The sequence below is a fragment of the Solanum dulcamara genome, chromosome 3, assembly GCF_947179165.1.
Source record: "Solanum dulcamara chromosome 3, daSolDulc1.2, whole genome shotgun sequence".
Lineage (NCBI taxonomy): Eukaryota > Viridiplantae > Streptophyta > Magnoliopsida > Solanales > Solanaceae > Solanum > Solanum dulcamara.
The window spans coordinates 2454679-2479524 of record NC_077239.1 but is presented as its reverse complement, the minus strand read 5'-3'; the positions used below and the strand labels follow the sequence as shown (position 1 = coordinate 2479524).

Genomic DNA, 24846 nt, shown 5'->3' with positions numbered 1-24846 from the left:
ACTTTCCACCTGACATATTTAAGAGCACAAGATTAAATGGCCTTTTGACAAATCTTGCACTACTTTCTTAAATTCCGTGTCAAGTCAAAACCAAACAAATAAATTGAAACAAAAGGGAGTAAGAACCAAATGCCAAATGGTATAAAAATAAGTGAATTTCACTCTGAAGTTTCAACGAGAAATATGGGAAAAAAGTTTAAACTCCAATTATATAGATTTTGTAGAATTCCAGAATTGCTATGTTATGGTGAAATAATATGTAAATACATGTAATTCCAATGAATCTTGATTTATACAAGTAGTCATGAAATAATTTCATCATGTCTATGATCAGCTTGCTCTTCATTTTCATTAAGAAGTTGGTATCTTTGATCAGCAGCATTTGCTTCTTCAATAGTAGCTGGTGCATTTACAGGATCCTTCTCACTGTTGATGAACAAACAAGTAGTATTAGCAATCAGTGTGTTATATGCGCCATCCCTATTCAATATGATAGTATGAGAGTTCATAATCAATGATAAGATAATGAATTCAAAGAGCATGAACATACGTTTTCGAGTATATGATCAGTCCAGTAACCACAAGTGCAAAAGCTACAAAGTACAGCCATTCAACCTGCAATTTTCAATTAGGGGTGATCAGCACACTGAGAACTGCAAGTGTGGCGGAAACCATCAAAATTCGTTGAATATGGGGAAAAGAATGGATAAAAAGTACCTTTTGCTTGTAGAAAAAGGTTCTAAGGACAACTGCCCACACATCGGATGTGAGAAGAGATAGATTGAACAAGGTTGAGCCACTCATCTGCATTTGAATTACTCGTGCCTTACTTTAGTACGATGAACCAAATATCCGACAACAAATACACGTCCACTATATTAATTCAGTGGATGGAACTATGACGAGTGAGCGTTTTACCTTGAGAAGAAACGGAACAAAGGTGTAGAACATAAAGCTTGCCACTGCATAGCCACAGAAGGCTAATATCTGTAGAAAATAAAAACAGAAAAAGAAAGAGAAAAAATGTCATATCACCTTATATGATTTTTTATATTGAAGAACTAAGGCATTTCTTAGATCAAGAAATATGATTTGAAGCAAGAATTTATTGATGTAAATACTACATCTTCTCATCCTTCGACTTTTGTTACTATATGTTGTTTCTTGCATTTTGATAATTGTATTCTTTTATTGTAGTTATCGTTCCCTTTTCAAAACGCTTTGTCATGCTTTCTATAGTATTTTTTTATGACTTCTTCACTTCCATTAATTTTCTTTTCTAGACTGCTTTAATTTGCTTTTCCTTAGCCGAGGGTCTATCAGAAACAACATCTCTACCTCCCAGGTTTGCATACATTCTACCCTCCCCACCCCAAACCCAACTTGTGGGACTACACTAGGTATGTTGTTGTTGTTGAAATATTATATCTTCTGTTTCTCGGCAGATTCACTTTTTCCTATGAGAAGTCCATAAGAAATATGGTAGTCCTTTCGCGAAGTCTTGAAACCAGACAAAAATGACACATGATAAGGGACACATTATACAATTTTTCTTGCATCCCATTACAGTTCTCGGATTCAAGCGTTAGAAAGAACCAAACCACCCCCACGCCCCTATCCCCGTGACCAAACCCAAAAACATCAGGTGGGCAGTATGTCAATCCTAAGGTCAGGATGTTCGCAGAGCTTACACCTACTTTTGAGGGGTAGAGAGACTGTTTCTGTAGACCTTCTGCTCAAAAGAAGTGTAATCAAAGCTATTGAAGAGTACCAAATGTATAAAAATAAGCATTTTCAAAAACTTTCCATTTTGCAGTCATCCGTTCAACCAATAGAACATATCAGTTGGAGGAATCGCGGCTTCCATATCATCAGTTACGAGGATGATAGCAATATTCCTATAAATTTTCATTGTCTTTTACAAATTTATAAGTGGACTATAAAGCTAAATTGAGTTGATTGAAACTTATGAAAACTGCACAACTCTTGTCTCATGTGTCTTGAATCATTATTTCAGACCAAATACTGCAATTGAACTGGATAACGGTTATGGAGATACTCTTCTATAGAAGAAACTTACAAAGGGACAAAAGAATGAGAGACAAAAACAATATTAGAGGAGCGAAACTAAGAAAACGAATCTCAGTCACTTACAAGCTCAGCAGACCACTTGACTGATTCCAAACTCTTCCTTTCCAGGATTGGTCTGAGAGAAAGTTAAGTCATTAATGCTCATCACAATTTCTTTGTGTTGGAAATGAGGTATTATACATTTCAAAGTTCCATGGCTATAAGAAATGCATGTGAAAAAAAAACAGTTTCTAGATTAGAAAGGATACATCTCAATTATAGTAACAAGCAAGCCGAAAACACCAATCATGGAAACCACTTCAATACGATCTTTCATTTTCACACAGAACTCCTGCACCAAAGCGAACTATAGTTAAGCATACCACAAGTTTTTGGCAAGAAGCGACACTTATGCTTATATTTAGAGTAACAATCCGGTAGAAGGGAGACATTTGGAAATAAACATAATACATAAACATACACTTAAACTTGGCATCAGCTGACAATTAAGTACTCCAACTTTGAGAGTGCACATCCAGACACCTCAATTTAGTCTCAACTGGCAATTAAACCCTCCAACTCGTCCCCAATGTCTTGTGGACACCTAAAGCTTACGTGACACATAAATCTTGGAGGTGTCTAGATGATCATTTTGGAAGTTGGAGTGTTCAACTAACACACAGTGGACACGAGTTGAGGTGTCTACATGTACACTCTCAACTGTTTGTTTATGTATTATGCCTTGGAAATATGAAGAGACAAATTACACTAACCTCACCAACATTACTCATTGAGAAGAAAAATGTCCCTATGATGACAAATATATCACCAAGAATAGGTTTGGAACCATCTGCAATTAAAATGATCGAAGCATAAGCAAACTAAGCAATTTCCTTAATTAGGCGCTTCCCGCCTAAGAGTGGCAATTAGCTTCTTTCTGCCATCCACCCTTTCCGTTCCTCTCATAATAGAAGTCCTTCTGAGAACTCAAAGAAATCAAAGATGAGAAACATTTTTCATTTACAACCTAAATAAATCATTTTAGGAAACAGAACAAATACCGCTTCCATGACTCGCCTTAGCATCTGATAGAAGCACAAGTCCAAGACCACCTAAACAGACTGCTGCACCAAAGAATTGCCACGGAGAATATCTTGTGCCCAAAAATAGACACGTCAAAATTATCACCCAAGCTATAGTCCAGCAATCCAGTATGGTCACGCTGGTGATTGATGAGTACTGATATGCTTTATTTACTGCAATACATTCAACGGAAGTTAATTTCGTATTATGGATAATTATGACTACATTGAAGTTCTAAAAATCATACAATGACATGAAATTACAACAGAAAACCTTTCTACCACATATTTTCAATCACAAATAGAGGACTAATCGTGCGATGAAAGAAGAATAACCACTCGATCAGGTTATGGTTGGGAGCATATGTTATGCTTTAAATTTCATTACATATAATTCTCATTATGTACACATATTGAAAAGAAGATTGCACAATGATGTAAATTATACTCCCTCTGTTTCAATTTGTTTGTCTTACTTTCCTTTTAGTTTGTTTCAAAAAGAATGTCTCTTTTCTTTTTTGGCAACTCTTTAATTCCAATTTTTCAAATGGCATGTTTAAAATCACAAGATTAAAGGGCATTTTGGAACATTCTACGTATCTTTAGTTTAAGACCAGATTCAAAAGTCTTCTTTACTTTCTTAAACTTCGTATCAAGTCAAAACCAGACAAACAAATTAAAACGGAGGAAGTATAGAAAAGGGAGCAACTAAATAGGTTGGAACTTACCTATTCCCAAAGTTCTTACTATAGAACTAACACCTAATTTGCAGTTAAGGTTAGCTAACATGCACTGAAAAAATACTGAACTTTCTCGAAAAACCTCGAATTTCATAAACAAAAGGAATTTAACGATATCTATTCCACGAATAGATGACACTTCACTTCAATGTTGCAATCGCAGTAATGGTTCAAAAGTTAATACGAACAAAGCAGAGAATGTACATTTAGCGGAGAAGCATCTTACCAAGAAAATTTCCTTGGACATCAGCTAAGCCTAAAAGCGCATACCAATACCAAGGAACCTGCAAACTCAAGACAAAATTCAATCGGTAACCATTACGTAAAACTAAAAACCAACTTCACTTAATAAACTGATACTCATGAATTATTTTTAGGGAAAATTAAGCGGATAAGCAAACATATACTAGTTAATTAGCTAACATAGCTATAGTTTGAATTAATTATGGCTCGCGGCAAACATTTAGCTGTAATTACAGATTGAGTTTTGTATAATTCGCGTGATTATACAGTTGAGTTTTGTATAATTCGCGCGATTTATACAAACGTTGTGCGCGAATCGAATTTTATAGCTAAATATACAAACACTACAAATTGTATAGCGAATTATATAACGTTGTGCATGAATTGTATAGTGAAATATACAAACGTTCTATAAAAACTGCGAATTGTATAGTGAATTATACAAACGTATACAAATATTGTGCGAATTACACAAACGCAGCTATAACTATAGCTACGAATTGTAATTAGCAACCTATAACAATGGAGCATAATTAAAGTATTTTTGAGTGGCTATATGCGAAAATTCCCCAAATTTTTACTACTATAGCATAACAATGAACAAATTTTAATGAGTTGTTCACAAACTTGTTTCATTAATGTCAATATTATTGTGTAGCGGAAGGAATTGGTCCAAATGGAGTGAAATATAAAGGATTCATATAAATTCAAAACCAGCTAGTTTTGGGCTGAGGGAAGGAGCGGAGTCATAATGGTGGATACGTGTTTAGTAGAACTCAACAGTGTTTGTTCCTTATATTTGCGTTAAATGTACAAATAATCTAACGAGAACCCAATAAGCAAAAATAACTACGGTCCCAAAACTCATAAACTAAAAATCTTAGCTTTGCCTTTGATTTAGGTCGTAGTTATTATTAGTTATGTTTGTTACTTAAGCAATATCAAAATTGACTCTTGAATAATACTTTCTCCGTTTCAATTTGTTTGTCCTTACTTTCCTTTTTATTCAATTTTGAAAGGAATGTCATTTTCCATTTTTTAGCAAATCTTTAATTCTAAATTTATAACTCGCATATTTAAGACCACAAAATTAAAGGACATTTTGATATATTTTAGGTATCTTTAATTTAAAACGACAAAATTTAAAAATATTCCTTACTTTCTTAAAATACTTACCAAGTTAAAATCGTAAGAACTAACAAATACCTGTAATTTCTGCCTCCTGTAAATCATGATTCCTCCATACACCAAAGCTAAAGCTGTGTAAGAGAAGAATGACAGGGAAAGTGGAGTATTTGCACCTACAAATGCAAAACAAAATAAAACACAAATAATCAACAAAATGCTTCCGTTTTAATTTGTTTGTCGTATTTTCCTTTTTAGTCCATTTAAAAATTTCTTTACTTTCAATTTTACAGGTACATATTTAACAACACAAGATCTTTAATTTAACAAGATACCAAGATTCAACCTTTTTTCCATTTTTTTAACTTCCTGTCATGTCAAAATCATACGAATAAATTAAAATGGACGGAGCGTCAAGATTCATTAATAAACAAAACCCCATTTAGCCTAACTAAATAAATCATAATAATTTTTTTAAAAAGTAATCCCTACCCCCAACCCCACCCCACCACTACCAGCTTCAACCCCAGAAAGGTAAAATCAAGAAAATCAAACTTACCAAGATTTGCTACTAGAGAAGAAGTGAAGCTCATAAGTGCCATAACAAAAGACACAACTTGTCCCAAAAACACTGGGTAAAAAGTCCTTAATACCCCTTCATAATTCCTCCACCAGCTACTATTATCCATAGCTAAACTACCTACCCCCCAAAAAAGCAAAAAAAATCAAATCTTTACCCAAAAAATAGCAATTAATAGAAGCTACAAACTATAAATAGAGAAAAAAGATGAAAAAAGAAAGTTCTTTGATGTAATTATGACTTCTTTTATTGGTCAAATTTACAGATCCCAAATCTGAGCTGATTTGTTTTTTTCGAAGAAAAAAAGGAGTCGTCCTTTTGTGGGAGTAATGAGCAGAAATAAATACAATTATATATAGTAATAATAGTTAGTCTTACAGCAGTTAGAGTCCGTTTGGATAGACTTATTTTAATCAATTTATAAATTAAAAATTACTTATAAATAAATAAATAAAAAGGTATAACTTAACTTATTTTTTTGATTTATAAGTTGTTTTCAATTTATAAGTTGTTTAAAATAAGTCAATCCAAACAAACTCAATTATTTATTACGGCTTATTTTAAGCACAAAATAACTTTAAATTAATCAGTCAAATACTCAAAAAAACTAAAAACAGCTTATAAATAACTTATAAGTCAATTCAAACGGGTTCTTATCCACCCAACGGTCAAACCACGTTTTTTCTACTATTATCCACCCAACTATAATAGATTGTTTTTGGATTGTTCTACATATTGCAGTAACTATTCTAAATCGAGTACATATACGTTTAAATTTTATTTTGGCTCAAAAATATCCTTCTCGTCATACTATTGGCTCACTTCTACCCCTCCATTTGACGAAATAAAATGTGACATTCCATGTGTATTAATTTACGTCACATGAGATCTTCATATAAGTACCTCACCTCACCTCATCAATTAAAAGACTCAAACCCACCCATTAAAAAACTCAAACTCATCTCTAACTCCCGTAGTTATAGTTTCTTCGACTCCCGTAGCTATGGGTGCCACAATAAATTTGCAGCAGTTTTTAAACAGACTATTAATTGGCTATTTAATTTGCTAAACTATAGTTTTCATCCAGTAGACATAGCTAACAAAGGGGTGTCTGACTGCCGCAAATTTTTACAAGAGTTGCTTAAAAACTGCTGAAAATTAATTGTGACAGTCATAATTACGGAAGTCAAGAATGGGTTTAGGTCTTTTAATGGATGGGGTGGAGTGGTGTGGGGTGGGATGCTTATGTTGAGATTCTATGTGGAGTAAATTAATACACATGGGATGCCACATTTCATTCCGTCAAACGGGATAGAAGTGAGACAATAGTATGACATGAAGGGTATTTTTGAACCAGAAAATAATTTAAGGATATATATGCTCTATTTTGAATAGTTGAAGAATAGTTTTGGCCCTTTTCCGTTTATTCTTTTTAGTTGTTAGTCCGGCACCTTGTGACTGTGAATTGAATGAATAAACGGATGAAATCATCTTCAATTAAGACACTACACAAACATAAAATTTGAATATGAACAAGTGATTGGATTTAATAATTTAAATATACATTCTATATTAGATTTAAAAAATATGACTTATTTATTTTCTAAAATTAGAATTCTCACTTTTTGTAAGTTTTATTTTTGTTATGAGCTAAACCAATATTTTTGAGGATATTTATTATATTTTTTTGTTACTTTTAAATAGAAATTAAATAATAATCGTTAAGGTATACATGCAAAGCACATACAATAGACTATTATTATAATAAACTTAATTCTATTAATTGACTGTCACATTCACATGTTGCAAAATTTTGTTCTTTCTTCATTTTCTCAAAGGGTGTGGGGGTGGAGGAGGTATCTTGAGCACCTGTACAACGACAAGAGCACGGTTCATGTAATAAGAGAAGATTGGCATACACTGTCCATTAAGAATGACAGGCACAAATCGAGAAACAGTGAAGCCAGAAGTCGATGTTTGATACAGATCTGACATTGTCACAGGTGAAATGGGAACTAAAATGGCTTTACATCAAGAAGAAAATGTATCAACGACCGAAAATGGAGCAGGAGCAGTTACAAGTTTGCTACCATATAGTACTTATCTCCAATTTCCACGAGAAGAAGCATTTTCTAATAGAAACAGGAAACATTTGCAAACAAAAGGCGAAGGTGCACAAAAGGCGAAGGTGCAGACTGTTTACAGCATTATACTTGAGCTAAATTCGAAATAACAAGGTTGATTCCTCTATGCCCCGTCTGGCTGGACAAAAGGATTGGATATCTCATCTGTACCATCTGTTGGAGCCACAAGCATTACTGCAGTACCCCTGCAGACCTGCGAGCAAAAGGAAGGCTTTTAGAAGCACAGAAAAGAGGTCAAATTTATGTTAACTTCCACATTACCTAACAATAGTGGTAATCTATGTTGCTCGGACTCTTCAAAAATGCCGATGAGTGCATGTCATAATCTATTTTTGGAAGATCAAACTGTTGTAGCATTTTTGGAAAGTGCGAGCAATATAGGCCGTAATAAATTCTTGAACCAAAGTTATGACACTTCTGTAAAAGGCATATATTCTCTGGGAATATACTGCAAAATTCAAATGAATACTACTATTCAGACATAAACCTCTCCTATGTAGAAAATGCTTTGATAGTTGAAGCTATCAAATGTGCTTTTTATGCCTACAAAAAGTTTGAAACGTCTTTTTTATAACTAAAGATAGAACAACCTGGGATTGTTTTGATGCCAATACGATGAAATACATAACATTACTTTATAAAAGAAATTGCTCTATTATAGATTGAACACTTGACAAAACAATTTGAGAAAACACTACCATGACTTCTCATGTAAAGGAACTTCTGTGCTCCCTAACCCCATAAAAGGGTAAAAAGCAAATGGTAAGAGAAGGCGAGAGATTTATGCGTGCTTAGGGATGGTTCCAGTAGTTGGACAGAAGGAACATTCGGAAGCTTACTGCAAAGCAGAAATTTGCTATAATTGTACGATAAATGAACACATACTATTAAGCCAAGACTTCGTTTCTGATCGGTAGTCTTCAGGGGATCATCAGCATCTATGGCAAAAAAGTTTAAAATCATCAACTGTACAACAAATGAAATTCCACAAAATGATGAGTAGCTAGCTAGCATCTAATTAAGCAATTTGCTGCTCCATTGTACTGAAGTAACTAAGGGATTCCAAGGAAAATGTTATCCACTTAACAAAATGATAAAACAAATATACAGTATCAGCAAAGACAAACCAAAACTTGTAGACGCTAACATGACGCAGAACATGTTAGTCAAGAAACATTGAAACAATACATTTCCTTGACTAACCACCATTTGATGATAAAATTAGAATTTTCAGAAGCTACATAGTGATAGGAAAATAGAATTTTCAAAAAGAGTTGCATAAAACCGAAACAAATGAATTTTCAGCTAATGTAAAAACTCCAAAAGACTACTATGAGTAATTGTGTTACCTCTTAGGTGTTCCACAGCTTCATCCAAGACAAGATTAAGCAGCTGGTCATAGCCTTTAAGTGTTCCTACCACTGTGAAGAGAGAATTAATCAACAAAATAAAAGATTGTAATTTGTGCAACTCACAACCCCGATTCACTATATGGCGACGTACAAACAACATAACCCCATAAGCTACAGCAAGAGAGCATGAAAAGAGGTAAAATAAGTCACAGCAAGAAGTCATCCCCAAGGAAAGAATGAGTCTTCGGCGAGCCGGTACCCACTACCTGTTCCAGAAACCTCTTTTCTCATAGCTCATAGGTAAGTGTGAAACTGGCTAATAGAGAGGAATAAGTTGTTTTTTTAGCAAGGATAGGTGTGTTTGAGTGGATGAAGTTCTAATGATAAAGAGATTGCATGACACACCTTGCCTCCCACCAGTAAGCTTGACTTGCACACCCTTGTCAACAAATTTTGCCAAATCTAGAACTGTTTCTTTTCTGCCAGACTGAACAATGTAACAAAAAAGTGTATGAGGCAACTATGACAATTAAAATTCAATAAAAGAATTTACACATCTCCTTCTCCTTGCTGTTGCATAAAAAATATGGCACCGCACCTTTACTGACAGGTAAAGGCTACCTCTTTGACCTCTGTCTCATCAACAATAACCTTAAGACTTTTTCTTCTTTTCTCTTTTCTATCCCAACTTACAAAATCTAGACAACTTCCAACTATTTTTACAAAAAAAAAAAGAATTCCCTCTGGTTCAAAATATATGTCCACTTAGCCTTCATCTTGGTTCAAAATAAGTGTCCGCTTACATAATCAAGAAGGAATTAATTGTTTTCCTTGTTTATCCTTTCTTGTTCTTCTCTCTTAAGCCGAGGGTCTTTCGGAAACAGCCGCCTACCTTTCAAGGTGGGGATTAGGTCTGCGTACACTCTACCCTCCCCAGACCCCACATGGTGGGATTATACTGGGCTTGTTGTTGTTGTTGTTAGATAAGAGAGTTTTTATGTAATCAAGAAACTATGTTAATTAGGATAGTAGTTAATTAAGGATAATTTAGTCAACATACCTAAAAAAGTTCTAGGAGTTAGTATTTTCTTAATGGGTGTGAAAAAGGCTAAGTGGACTTATGTTTTGAACCGGAGGGAGTAATAACCAGTGAGTTTTCAACTTTCATGCTGACCCTTTCTCGTTTAACTTTTTTTCTCCTGAAATCAACAAGGAAATTGACTATGGTGTAAGTGAGAACTTACCATTCTTCTGTTTATCTAAAGAGCTTTCTTTATCCAACTAATGGGAAAAAATTGCTACAACAAGGTGGATACCCTGCAATAGGAAAACATTAAGCAGAAAAAATGAGCAGACAGTCTAGCAAACTTACTTGTAGAGAGTAGATACAGATACACGCTTTCTAATTATTGTTAGCCTTCTAAGAGTTTTAATGATGACAACACATATTATAGTCAAGATCTCACAAGTCCCATTGATTGCACGAAGAAATCAAATTATTGTTTTTCGATAGCATCATAACATTTCGACTAATTCCACGAGATACATGCCACTTGATGCCAACCAAGACTATAACAAATGGGAAGAAATCAACTAATATTTTGTCTCTATTGAATTTGAACTTGAGACTTCATTGAGCACTAAGCCACATCCTTGGGTGCAAAAGCAAACCAAGTGATCTTGACACAAAACGGAATGAAGAGAGTTCATGGCCGCTATCCCAGCAGGATAACAGGTCAACAAGGAACGCGATCATGAGGCTAGTGGCATTATAGCGCAGCAGGGCTATATCAGTTGAAACGACTAATGAGCACACAATTAAACGAGCAAGGAGATATAAAATAAATTGTTCAAAAATTACAGAAATGAGCACACAATCAAAACAACTAAGTAGTTAATAACCAGCAACAATAATGCAGCACATTCAGTTCAGAAATCAGAAGATTGCAAACCAGAACAATTAAAGAACGAATTTTTCCAAACCATGTCTCTAATCTCTAGAAACTTGAGAAAAAATTAAGGAAATAATAAAAATACGAAGAAAAAAACTTACCTAGAAATCCGACGAAAATAACTGAACTGTCGGAGCACCACCGGCAACAACCGTATCAATGGCGACGGAGAGAAGGAACCCTAGTTTCTACTGAAAGCAGTAAACTGATTGGGTTAGGCATTTTATATTTGGGCCTGTTGCGTTTATTACATGTGGACTATGGGTTTGAAAATTGGGCCGATTTACACATTATGTTCCTTTTATTTAGTTTGTTGAGAGATGACCATCAAAAATAGTATTTTTACTTTCACAAGGTATAAATAAAACTGCATTACACACTGTCGTTCTCATTTGTCACTCGTATGATTATACTGAGTTTGTTATTATTTTTTTTCTTTAGGTCGCCATTTAGATTTTGTTTCTATTTCTAAAAGTTGGATAAATGTAGCTCTTGAACAATTATCTTATGAGATAAAATTAGTTTCGGATCTAATATCTTCTCATTTGCTTTTCAATTTCATAAATAAAATATTAGATTATCATTTAATGTTTTTCTGACTTACAAAATTATAGACTATGATCTAGCATTTTCTAAACTCTAAAAGATTTATAAATTGTGAAAAAGAGAATTAAAAAATGCTGAATATATCATTAATATTGTTATTGTATCATGTTACATGTACAACAATGATATAGTTAATATAATCTGACAATTGATATGTATCATATTACACATACAAGCCTAAAAATTGATTAGTAAATAAATTTCGTTAGATATTCGATAATCGAAAATCGAACCAATAAGTTATACTCTGCATAAATTATAAGATCCTTCGTTAATTCATAGGGGTAAAATTAATGTATCGAAACTCCATACACCTAAAATCCTAATTGCATAACTCAAAAATTCATTCGGTCCAAATATGAAGTTGTAAATTTATTCTGTTCACTATGAAATGACGAAACTACCCATGCTAACGCCGCCGAATAAAATAGAAAAATAAAATAAATGAAATACCGATTTCTTCCATTGAAGCAAAATATAAATACTAGTTGCAGAGATTTTGTTCAACGATTCTGTGTTGTAATTTATGTATTATTATTTGCTAATAAATCCGGCGACGATGGAAGTAGCATTCGCCGGCGACTCCGTCATCGGCGATGGAGGCGGAGACGGCGGTGGAGATGTGTCGAAATCGCTGGCAGTGATTGCGTGCACTGCGATGGCGATTTTGTATGTTGCGATCTTGTATGCTCCGACGTTGATTCTCCGATTACCTCCGCCATATTCACTTCAATCACATTTGATCCGACGGTTCATATGCGCTGCCATTTCCTCTGTTTTCTCGCTCATTGCTTGCTCTCTCATCCTCCCTGTAAGATCTCTTCCTTATGTAGAATAGTATTTTCTACTTTGTTAAAATTTGACTTGGAAGTAAGCAATTGTTGAAATTTGAAGGCATTTTCTGGCCTTAAATTGAAAAAAAAATCGTTGCTCAATATGTTTTTGTCGTTTTCTGTGCTGCTATGTTACAGGATCAGAGTTTTTAGCAGCTCTTCAGTATATAAGCAATTTAGTTTATACAACTAATAGTTATTATCTCATAAAGTTATATATGTTCTCTATTTCAATTTTTTATAATTGTTAACTGGGTAACCATGTGAGAAATTAACTCATTTAGTTTACCAAGGCCAAGTGTTAAAGATGCTAAAGTAGGAGCATGATGTCTCCTCTGATCCTTCTGTTTCTCCTTGTATGTGATGTGTGTTGAGTTTTTTTTCTGTCTGCTTATGTATATTTCAATTTTAATTCTCAGTTAGGATATGTATCATCTCTTATGTAGCTCTTATATTAAATATGTAATATCTGTTTGGCCCTGAAATTTGCTCAAATTTTGAAAATCTGATTTTCAAATAGTTTCAAGTTCCCAAAAACTAGCTCACACCAGTTTTTTTGGTTTTGGGACTTCCACTCACAAAACTTCAAAAAAAAATTCAAGTAAAATGCATCTCCAAACACAACTTCAAAATCTCAAAATTTTAAGTATCAAGTTTCAACTTCTTAACTTTTTGCTGGAAACGAGGACTTGCATAATTTTACATTCATCCATGAGCGAATTATTGGTTTTGGAACTTTTCTGCAAAGCTTCTTTTACCAATAACTTCCTCTTATATTCTTAGTCTGATACAATTTTCCAATATTTCAGATTCAGTGGGGTAAATCTCACCTTTTCGGTGTTTATGGCATCAGATTGGATCATATCGTAAGTATCATATCCTCGCTGGATTAGTTTTTTTGCATGCAACAATGCTTTGCATGTGGTTGTTATCAAGTTCTGCTCTTTTATGACTCGCAGATTGAGAAAGGGTGACTGATTGCTGAAATGCAATTTTATGTTTAAAACAGTGGCAAGCTGTCGTCTTTCCTCTTACATTGACTTCCTTAATGTACGCTGGCACCTTGATCCTCAAGCTGTTAGCATTGCTAGACCCGGGCCAAGACGATGGGGAAATTGGAAGAAGCCTGTCACTTGACAGTATTAAAAATGTTGTCCATGAATTTATTGAATCGGTTTCTTCAATGGCGTCCGATATTTCAGCATGGCGCAATTATTTTGTGGTCAGTTACTTTACTAGAATGTTAAGCTGGTTACTTTCTCTGTTCACTTTGTTAATTCTCTTGGCATTAGGATCAGGATTTGCTTAAATCATTCTATTTCATGGTTGAGATCAATAATGAGTTTACCCTCAAACTTCTGTTATTACTAACTCACTTTTGTAATAGTTTTCGTGCCACCATCTCCCTGCATATTTGGTATATTTACAGGTGTGTTTTCATATGTTAGATTATATGACAACACCAAATTAGAAATATATCAAGTCTTTGTTTCTTTCTTTTTGACGGGTGGAAAGATCAATTCTTTTCTTTCTTTTTTGATAAGTAAAGGTGTTAGTATCAGGAAAGTACTGAGAGAGAGTACAACAATACTAGATAGGAATCGTCTAATGCTGTAAGGAATCCATAAATACATCAAGATCAGTAGAAGAAAATTCAGCGTTGTGCCAGTTTCTTTAACTATGACTGCATCTACACTTCAACAGCAAAGTGTTCTCTTCCTTCCCTTCAAAACATGTTTTGTTCCTCTTGAGCTGAACATTCCAGAATATGATTAATGGAACGGTCCTCCAAATCTTTTTCTTTACTTTCTTATTCTCTGACTTTGCCAACTGCTTAGCAGTTGTTCCACATTTGCTGGCATGACCTATTGAATCCCATACAAGTTAAGAAACATACGCCAAAATCACATACAAATTTGCAGTGTAATAGAAGATGATTTACTGTCTCGCTATTTTCTTTGCACAAATAACACCGTCAACACAAGCTAAATCCCATTCTTTGCATAAGACATGCTTCATGTGCTGCCATCCATCCAAAGCAGGCGACTTTGGAGGGAAAGATCAAGCCTGCTTGTTATTAATCTCTTTGAAGAAAATATCATGTACTCCATCACTCCCTTTTGGTTCATCTGATTTACACTAGCGTCTTTGAAAAAGATTATGCCTAAGTGGGTTATCATGTTAGAGTTGGAGATACTTAAGGATCTCTCTGAAGATTTTTCCAATTTGCTGCAACATGTTGGAGTATTTTACCTTATGTTTCTTTCAAGAAAAAAAAAAGATCACATGGTGTGCATTTTCTCCTTATTTATGTCGAAGCAAAATCTCAAGAAGCTATAATTTATAAATGTAAAAATATGTTTTGTACTTAATTCTTGTTTTGGACAATGTCCTTTTTAACAGGCCCCACTTACAGAAGAGCTGGTATTTAGAGCCTGCATGATACCTTTGCTTCTTTGTGGAGGATTCAACACCTATACGGTGGTGTTTCTCTGTCCTATATTTTTCAGTTTAGGTAAGTACAAGCTACAAGGATTTCATTTTTAGATGAAACTTTCAAGAAATATGAGATTTAATTGAATATATTTTTAGGATTTAAGAGTTTAAGATATATGTCTTTCCGGAAGTAAGATATTGAATTTTCTTGGTAATAATACATGTCTAATCAATTTTTATGCTTATAATCATATTTCCTGCTAAGAAAGAAACTCAAAACACATTCTAGTTGTTATTCTCCTGTGTTCTGATCTCGATAGGAACTAGCTGGCTCACTCAGGCGTGACATGATATAATTGGAACAAATACAAGCTAAGCTACTCTCCTGTTTTTGCATGGAGACAATGCGACTACACAGACACTATCCGACATAGACAATGGAAAATATTTTCATAAAATAAGGACATTACATCACTATGATACATTGGTCCTATGAAACAGTGCGACTCTAAGACATTAGTTAAAACCATGAAATTCATGTATTTAGTGAAATTAAATAATATCTTACTCAAAAAATTCATTTAGGTGATTAATTGGGCGAATTCTAACTGAAGCAAGTGGACATGGAGTATTCAGAACTAACAATGAAAATAATAGAATATACATGTGAATAGTTTTCAAGCAATGATTAAAAGATAGGTATTGTATAAACTATTACTGATCTTGATATCAAAGTATCTACAATGCCCATAGTGACTTTAGAAATTTTTGACTGATATTAATTTTAGTAAGTTGGGGGACTCATACACAAAAACCTGAATACAGTACTTTCGCAACTTTCTGCTTTAGCATTAGAAATTCTATTATTGTTTAGAACATGCTGTCAATGAACTGAAACTAACAATATTGCAGCAAAATTGATATGGAAATTCCTTGTTTGTTTTATATTTTCCAACTTTTAGACTTAAAGATGAAAGGTGCTACTTCTATTGAAACTATGGATAGTATTTCATTACCTCATCTGGAGCAACTATTGTGTTATCTGCCTGCAGCTCATTTAAACCATTTGTTAGAATATGCTCAACGAAGCGGCAGCTGGTTCAAAGCTCTTACCATTGTAGGTATGATCTTTGTCTCCGCATCAAATGTTTCTACATCAAAAGTCTCATATTTAAATGACCATTTTATGATACTTTCATTGGAAAGAGTGTCGTGTGATTTAAGTTTGAGTTCCTATTAGAGTGAGAAACTCCTGGAAAAGTAGTATATTGTAATGGGAGCAATTGCATCGAATCTTGAGCATGAATAAAGCCTATCAGTTCTCTATGTTCTTCTTTCTCCATATATTTGGACGGGTTAATCATTTTTGCATTTTTACCACATAGGGCAAAGCGATATTCAGTTTGAACGTGTTAGAATAGGAATATGTGTACACAATCCTACTTAGAATAGGAATAGAAATAGAAATAGTTTATAGTATCCTACTTGGAAAAGAATTGTTTTATAGTGTCTATAAATAGGGTCTTTGTGTAATATTGTTCTTACACAATTCAATAATATTTTTCTCCTATATTTCTCACATGGTATCAGAGCATTGGTGAGAAAAATTCAAGGGTAGAAATAAGTCACCGCGTCAATTTTCGGTGGCTGTTGGGACTGATTTGTGTCTTTTTTTTAGGGCTGTTCTGGTCGATTTTTTGAGCAATTTTTGTTTTAGTTGTGGTCGTCCAGTCATTCCGGCCAGATCCGTGCAATTTTTTACCAGATTCGATCGTCGGAATTAGGGTTCTAGCGAATTTCTGGCTGTTTCCGGTGAGAATCAGATTTTTCGGCAACCAAATCTCTATAATCCCGAGTTTCTTGTTGGTTCCAAATTTCATACCATGTCTTTTGGGTGTGATGTTTTTGGTTCCAAAAATATGGGGATTGGAAATTCAACCCCTATAATCATTTCAGAACCATTAATGGGAAGTTCAAACTATTTAGCTTGGGCTTCTTCGGTTGAGTTGTGGTGCAAGGATCAAGGTGTTCAAGATCACTTAACAAATAACGCTAGCGAGGAAGATGCAAAAGCCAAAGCATAAAGGGTGAAGGTCGATGCTCAATTGTGTAGTCTCCTATGGCGATCTATCGATTCCAAGTTGATGCCCTTGTTTCACCCATCCCAGACATGTTATTCAGTTTGGGAAAAGGCTCGTACTTTATACACTAATGACATATCAATCTTGACCCATTGACACTCCTATGGGTCCGAATGACGGGATGTAGACCCATTGACACTCCTATGGATCCGAATGGTAAACTCCTTCCTGGCCAAGGGGAGCCACTCAGTAATCCTGAAAGGTATAGACGGCTGGTTGGAAAGTTGAATTATCTCACAGTGACTAGACCTGACATCTCTTATCCTGTTAGTGTTGTAAGTCAGTTTATGACTTCTCCTTGTGATAGTCATTGGGATGCAGTTATTTGTATTTTGCGAAATATAAAGTCAGCTCCCGATAACGGACTACTCTTCGAGGATCACGGCCATGAGCATATCACCGGATATACAGATGCTGATTGGGCAGGATCATCCTCTGATAAACGTTCTACATCCGGATATTGTGTTTTAGTAGGAGGTAATTTGGTGTCGTGGAAGAGTAAGAAACAGAGTGTGGTTGCTCGATCTAGTGCAGAAGCAGAATATCGAGCAATGGTTGTAGCAACTTGTTAGCTAGTTTGGAGCAAACAGTTGCTGAGAGAACTAAAATTTGGAGAAACTGGTCATATGGAACTTGTGTGTGATAATCAAGCAGCTCTTCATATTGCATCAAATCCAGTGTTTCATAAGAGGACCAACCACATTGAGATTGATTGTCACTTTGTAAGAGAAAAGATACTCTCAAGAGATATTGTTACAAAATTTGTGAAGTCAAGTGATCAACTTGCATATATCTTCACCAAGTCCCTCACCGGTCCTCGTATTAATTATATTTGTAACAAGCTAGGTACATATGATTTGTATGGACCAACTTGAGGGGGAGTGTTAGAATAGGAATAGGTGTACACAATCCTACTTAGAATAGGAATAGAAATAGGAATAGTTTATAGTATCCTACTTGGAAAAGAATTGTTTTATAGTGTCTATAAATAGGGTCTTTGTATAATATTGTTCTTACACAATTCAATAATATTTTTCTCCTATATTTCTCACAGAACGCATACATGTCATGGCACTCCTAAATAATTAGAATATGTTAAAATAACATCAAAGTTTGAGTTAATAAAGCTTGTCAGTTCACAAGGAAGATAGTCCAAATTATAGAAGAATTATATGAAAATGCTTTCCGTACTCTCACTCCCTGGAAATTCCAAGTCATGTTCTCCTTGTCTCTGAATCCTTCCACACCCTTTGATTAATCTTTCTTCTGCCTTCCCCCCCACTCATTCTCTTTCCGTCTCTCTTTTTAGTTTTTTGTGGATCATCTTTATAGGTGATCAACATAGAACTAAAGCCAGCTAGCCTCTGGATCAAAATACCTGCTTCGTTGTTGGTCGCAATAGTTGAAGTCAAAGAAAGGGCTACTGAATGTGACTGATGGTATGTTACAACACCAGGCATTGTCAGTTGCATATTCATCAACAAATTCACCCTGTTTAAATATGTCGGATTATGCTACGCACTTCGAAATGTAAGGGCAAAGTCTCAAGCAGACGGGTCACGAGAGAGAAGCTGGCGACATATCATTTTTCCAAACCTTTAACCACTTAGGGAGATATCAGAGAAGTAACTAATTGTCATTGATAAAGGCATCAAGAAGATGCATAACTACAAAAGATAACAAAAGGTTAGCTCCAGAAAAATATATATGATAGAGTCAGGGAGCTAACAAAATCCAAAAAAGTGTCAACACTGTTTACTGGGGAATGAAAATGCTAACTGAACAATCAAGCTTAGCAACTGGCCTTAAGAGTGTAGGTTGGACTTGAGATTCCACCAAAACATCTGCGATTTCTTTCTTTCTCCATATAATTGGATGGATTAAGCAGTTTTGCATTTTCACACCATAGGGCAAAGTGATGTTTTAGTTTGCATTCAGACATGGGTTTTATGTTTTCAGGCTTCCAGGTCGGCTACACGGTCATCTTTGGATCATATGCTTCATTTCTCTTTGTTCGGACAGGTTAGCCATGCTTACACTGTGTTTTAATCGTATGGAGAATCTCCTTTCACCCTTTATTCATTTTTTTTTTCATCTCCTCTTTTATCATGGGGGTTTGGGGTGGAGACTGCTTCTTCTTCTTTTTTCTACTTTTAAGAATTAGGTGTAGCTTAGCATATCTTTGGCTTGAAAGAGTAGCCTTTTGAATACTTTTTAACATCCTATTACTTTTCGTTCTAGAATTCTCTCGATCCCGCCTATGAATTAATAGAAAAACAATAAGAAATTAAGACTTGTTTTTTTTTTAAACTATGGTCCCTCTATTATGGCTCCAAAGTTCTTCTCTGTAGGCTCCATGCTCCACTACTGGGGTGAATCCAGAAGAGGGTGGAGGCTAGAGGGTGCAGTGACCCCCCTCCTCCACAAACGTTTATAGTTTTAGTGTTTTGGAAAATGTTTGGAAATCCCTTTAAGATGTTAGTTCCTTCCCTCCTCCCCCAAAGAAAATGTAACAACAAATACCATTTCACTACTTGAGACCCTGCGTGTGTAGTAGGGAGAATGGGGCTGCTGTCGGTTGATGGAGGATGAGTGGAGGTTTATGTGCTCAATCTAAAATTTTAGTGCTTAAGAAAAAGCACATTTCCTTCCAGTAACGACAGCTGCTAATGTTTGAAGAATTATTTCATTGAAGTCCTTAAGCTAGAGTTTTACAAATTTTCCGGTTTTTTTCCTTATGAATGTGAAATTTCCATATCGCAATCCACGTCTTAATTTGATCTCCAATATACCAAGTTTGAAAGCATTGTGTACCAAGTTAGCATGTGTGATGAATCTCTATTTTGTCATAATAGCGGCCCTTGCCAATGGTTCTCCTCTCTTCTTTCTATTGTTGGTCTATCTTTTATATAGGGGAAAAGGGTCAAAAATACCCCTCAACTTTCATTTAATAGTTAGTTTTACCCTTCGTTATACTATGCGGTCACTGATTGCCCCGCCGTTTTACAAACTTAATAGATATACCCTTTAATTTGACAGTTTTTCCAAAATTACCCAATTTTCAATTGAAATTATCCGATTCCATCTTTTTAACCCGAACTCAATCCACTAAACTAAACAAAACCCATAACAAATTATATCCCAAACTTAATTTATCCAATCTTCTTCATCTCATTCATTCCTCCATGAAAACTTCATACCTTTACAACAACAATAACCTATATATTCTTGTGGATTCATCAGCTTGTTGATCCAAATTCTTGACTTTAACATAATTGGTCCTCATTGGAACCAACCATTGCCGGCGATGCTTCTCTCTATTCCAGCATCTCCACCATTAATTTCCCACTTACCATTTTTGCCCCTTCTGATTCCTCCATCCTCACTTGCCCTTCCTGCTCCCTTCCCCTTTTTCTCCAAGAACACTATGTTCTTGGCTTTTCCAACCCCCCTATTTAAACAACATTTTCTCCAGAATTTCTTCTAATGATTTGCTTTTATTCATCAATTGAGTCTGCAAAAGAAATAGTTACAGATTTATACAAATTTATTTGTTTAAGCAACATTTTGACCAGAATTTCCTCAAATATTTTTACTTTTCTTCATCAATCCAATCTGCAAAAATAGTTCTAGATGTATTCATATTGTGCTGCAATTTCAGTTTCACTTGCCTCAAATCGCAAGTTTTGAAACTAATTTCAGACAGTTCTTGGCTTTTCCACATCAAGTGAAAAAAATTCATCTTTATTAGATTTCTTATTTTTGGGGTTCTTGGAGATTGATTTGAATTTGTGGAGTTAGTAGTTAATTTAGGTGAGATGAGAAGGGGTATATTTGTTTGGGTTACTTGTTAGTTGGGTCGGGTGAGGGTTTGACTAGGGGTACTAGTTTTTTTTTCATTTTCAGGTAATTTATGTTGATTTGGGGTTTTCCGTTAAAGGGGGTACAGGTGAAAAGTTTGTAGATGGCGGGGTATCAATGACTGCATAGTATAACCATAAGAAGAATGTTATACTGTAAGAGCGAGGTGCAAGGTAAAGCTTATTATTAAACGAAAGTTGAGGGTATTTTTGACCTTTTTCCCTTTATATAATTATCTACACATTCTATGCTTTTGTTTGACGCACTATACATATATTTACTGCAGGGCATCTTACTGCTCCACTAGTTGCTCATATTTTTTGCAACTATTTGGGCTTACCTGTAATAATTTCACGGAGGACAGGTATGTCATTCTTTTCACTAGCTGAATTCAACTGTCTATAAAGGGATTGGAAAGGGTAGAAGGTGTGCATGCATGATGCTAGTGTAAATATAACGTGTTGACTGTATAGTAGGTGAAGTGAAAAACATCGATATACATGGGAATCAGTTTTGGGGTTTCACTACGCTTCGGTTCCTTTGCTTTGTCCGAGTGTGTTTGGCAAGGTTACAGTACAACTTTTAAGTTAGGATTTCACTCATAATAGAGGAGATTGTATGATTAGGCATGTGGTCTCAGTCCTACAAATATAGCAGCGTCTTCTTTAAGAAGAAATTTTATGCAGGTTTCAAGAAAATATAATGGATTTGGGAGCGAGAAATTTGGGATATGTTTGGTATTTCTTCTACCAATTATTCGGATCACGCTGTATATCAACAAATTATGATTTCGAGGGTCATCCATTGTGAAAAGATCTTCCTCATGGAAGAATAATAATCTTTAACAATACCTTAAATGGATGAATGGTTGTCTTTCCTAAAATTCCTTGTGTAGGTGGAAGCAGTAGCAGCAGCGAAGTCATGAATTTCTCTAATGATGTTCAAGAATGTTAAAGATTTAGTATTTATTTGTTAAAGGCAATATTTAACCTACATATACAGTATAACTTTCCGATGGCGTAGAGTGTTCAACTAACCACCCTTCGACATACGTAGTTGCACCCTAGGGTGGAAAAGCTTATAACTGTCCTTCTAGGTTATAGCATGTTTATCACCGAACCAAGTATGTTAAGTTACATATCCATACCTGCATCCAAGCGTATGGTATAGCGGTCAATGAAGTGAGTGAAAATCGTAGAAAATTTGGGTTTTAAATCTCAACATAGATAAAAGAACACTACCTGGTAGGCAGAGTTAACCTTATACCAGTGCTGGTGGGAGGTGACAGCTATCCAGTGGAATAGTTAAGATGCACGCAAACTGACTCAGACCCCAATATCCCTCAATGAGATAACCATTTTTACATTTTGGCCTACTTTCCTTAAACATACTAATGATAATTCTTGTTTTTCCTCTTTTATGGTTCTTAGGAATGGTAACAGTGGCATATGGAGCTGGGTTGCTAGGTTTCATCTGGCTTCTTTTTCCACTCACCAGTCCTCATTTGTACAATGCCACAACAGATAATTGCATGTGTTGGCATAGATATTGTAGTTGGAGCTAATTTTATCAACTCCTAGAAGATTTGTCTAGGCTTAAAAAAACAAACTCCTAAATCCAATGTAACATGAATAATATGGAAATTTATTTTTGTATTCGATTGTATTTGTATTTATTTTTCCTTTTTGACCTTTGTTTGGCTAGTAGCATTATCTTGTCCTCTGAAAATTTGAAGGAAGTTCATCATCAATTTAGTTTGAGACATTTGCTTGATATATAGTTTGTTTTTAATTTAGGTAAAAGAAGGGCAGAGTTATCCTGAATTTGTGTGTGGGGGGGGGGGGGGAGTAACAGATATCCAATGTAATAGTCGGGGTGCATATAAGTTGGCGTAGACACATCAACAACAATAACATCATACCATGTGTAATCTCATAAGTGGGGTTTGGGAGGGTAAAAGTGCATGTACACAGATCTTACCTCTACCTCGAGGAGGTAGAGAGGTTGTTTCCAAAGGATCCTCGAATCAAGTGCAGCAAATCAAAGTATATACAAAAAGAAAATATGACCATGAAATATGGCAATAATAAGGAAGACAGTACAAAGCCTACAAAGAGAACAAATAACAACAACAGAACAATGTGATAACTGGAAGAGACAAGTGTCAAAAACATACATAAACTATCTCTTTTTTAGTTTCATACCTAAATTATTGAGAGTGTGAGTTTCATACCTAAACTATCATTTATTAATTTGAGAAACATATCTCAGTGGTGTGTAAAGATGGCAATTTTAGCTCATATTTATTTAAATGGATCACTCATATTTTTTTAAATGGGTAAATATGAATTGATTTATTTCAAAAGCTCATATAAATATGGACAAAATGGGTAAAATATGAATATTCATATAGACCCTTAGATCACCGAAAATTTCTAATTGCACTAAAGGTATTTTTTTAAAAAAGAAATTTTGGGTGGGGGGCAATTTGGGGAGTGGGTTGGGTTTCCTGGTGGGGGTGGGTGGGAGGGGGCAAAAAAAAAATTGAAATTTTTTGATTTTTTTTTAAAAAAAATTGGGGGGTAGGGGTCCGGGTGGAGGTTTGGGGTAGGGTGATGTTGGGGGTGCAAAAAAATTATTTTTTTAAAATTTTTTTATATTTTTTTTAAATTATGGGATGGGGTGGGGGTAGGGGTAGGGGGTTCGATAGGGGGATGGGTTAGGATGGAGAGAAGGTTAAACGATTTTTTTTTTTAGAAATTATTTTAATTTTTTTAAAAAAATTTGTGGCGGGGTGGGATAGGTCGTCCAAGTGGGGGGTGGGAAGGGAGGGGGGATTGGGATGTGCAAAAATTTTTTGATTTTTTTTTTTTAAAAAATAAGGTGTTGGGCGAAAAATTTCGTTGGGGGGTGGGGTTACGAGTATAGAAGAAAAATTAAATTTCATGTTTTGTATGAAAATTAATTGTTTAAAAAATAATAATTTAGGGGTGGGTTGGGGGTTGTAGGAGTTAGAACTTTAGTAATTTTGTTTTAATTTAATGTCTTTTGGCTTTATGAGATTAAGGTGAGTTAGAACCATTTTACCAAAATCATATTTGATCAAATTTATATTTACTCATATTTTATATAGGTAGATTGTAATTCAATCCGTTTTGGCTTAATTCATATTCAATCCAGCCATTTGCCACCCTTAGTGGTGTGTGTAATACAGTCTCTCTGCTTTCTCTATTTTTTGAAAAAATCTTGCCACATGAGCTTTCACATGGATAAAATATTACACATTGACAAAAATTAAATGAACTATTAATATTAGTTAAAAGTTAAGACTAAAGTATTTCTATTCCCCAAAAAAAGAAATTATTTTTTATAAAGGAAATTATTTTTAAAAAAAAAATTAAAATATTTTGCTCACGCACTCCACGATCTCTTCCCCTACCCCTACCCCCCACCCCCCCGCCCACAATTCTCATCCTTTTATTTTTTAATTTTTTAAAATTTCTTTTATAAAATATTTTAAAAAAATTCATACTTCATCCCCTCCCCCACTCCTTCCTAAAAAATGTTATTATTTTTATTTTTTTTAAAAATAAATTATACCCACCCCATATAATCCTCCGCTCTTAATTTATATTTTTTTTTATATATTTTTTTTCGTTTTGTGTTAGCTATGTACATATA

At 34.7% G+C, this 24846-nt stretch overlaps 3 protein-coding genes across 5 annotated transcripts; 1 reads left to right on the top strand and 2 right to left on the bottom strand.

The window, feature by feature from the left end:
* Positions 1 to 121: 121 nt before the first annotated feature.
* LOC129882133 (uncharacterized) lies at positions 122 to 6154 on the bottom strand. Of its 2 annotated transcripts, XM_055956296.1 has the most exons (12): positions 6082 to 6154; positions 5820 to 5960; positions 5342 to 5436; positions 4119 to 4176; positions 3132 to 3326; positions 2844 to 2920; positions 2340 to 2422; positions 2155 to 2206; positions 919 to 987; positions 718 to 804; positions 551 to 615; positions 122 to 426 (listed from the first exon to the last, which is right to left on the bottom strand). In XM_055956296.1, exons 2-12 carry the CDS (start codon positions 5947 to 5949, stop codon positions 303 to 305), a joined length of 1035 nt encoding a protein of 344 aa, XP_055812271.1. In that variant the 5' UTR covers positions 5950 to 5960; positions 6082 to 6154; the 3' UTR covers positions 122 to 302. The 2 variants fall into 2 exon arrangements, with proteins under 2 accessions (XP_055812271.1, XP_055812269.1); XM_055956294.1 differs by having other exon boundaries at positions 5820 to 6154.
* A 1583-nt stretch (positions 6155 to 7737) lies between these two features.
* Positions 7738 to 11525, bottom strand: LOC129882132 (sm-like protein LSM7). Its single transcript, XM_055956293.1, has 6 exons — positions 11390 to 11525; positions 10581 to 10653; positions 9742 to 9823; positions 9334 to 9405; positions 8870 to 8922; positions 7738 to 8177 (listed from the first exon to the last, which is right to left on the bottom strand). The coding sequence occupies exons 2-6, from the start codon at positions 10581 to 10583 to the stop codon at positions 8088 to 8090; spliced, it is 300 nt and encodes a 99-aa protein (XP_055812268.1). The 5' UTR covers positions 10584 to 10653; positions 11390 to 11525; the 3' UTR covers positions 7738 to 8087.
* An 841-nt stretch (positions 11526 to 12366) lies between these two features.
* Positions 12367 to 22940, top strand: LOC129882131 (CAAX prenyl protease 2). Of its 2 annotated transcripts, XM_055956291.1 has the most exons (8): positions 12367 to 12705; positions 13537 to 13593; positions 13737 to 13949; positions 15131 to 15242; positions 16216 to 16284; positions 19264 to 19326; positions 21452 to 21529; positions 22596 to 22940. In XM_055956291.1, the coding sequence occupies exons 1-8, from the start codon at positions 12421 to 12423 to the stop codon at positions 22727 to 22729; spliced, it is 1011 nt and encodes a 336-aa protein (XP_055812266.1). In that variant the 5' UTR covers positions 12367 to 12420; the 3' UTR covers positions 22730 to 22940. The 2 variants fall into 2 exon arrangements, with proteins under 2 accessions (XP_055812266.1, XP_055812267.1); XM_055956292.1 differs by lacking the exons at positions 21452 to 21529; positions 22596 to 22940 and adding an exon at positions 21245 to 21445.
* The last annotated feature ends 1906 nt before the right edge of the window (positions 22941 to 24846 follow it).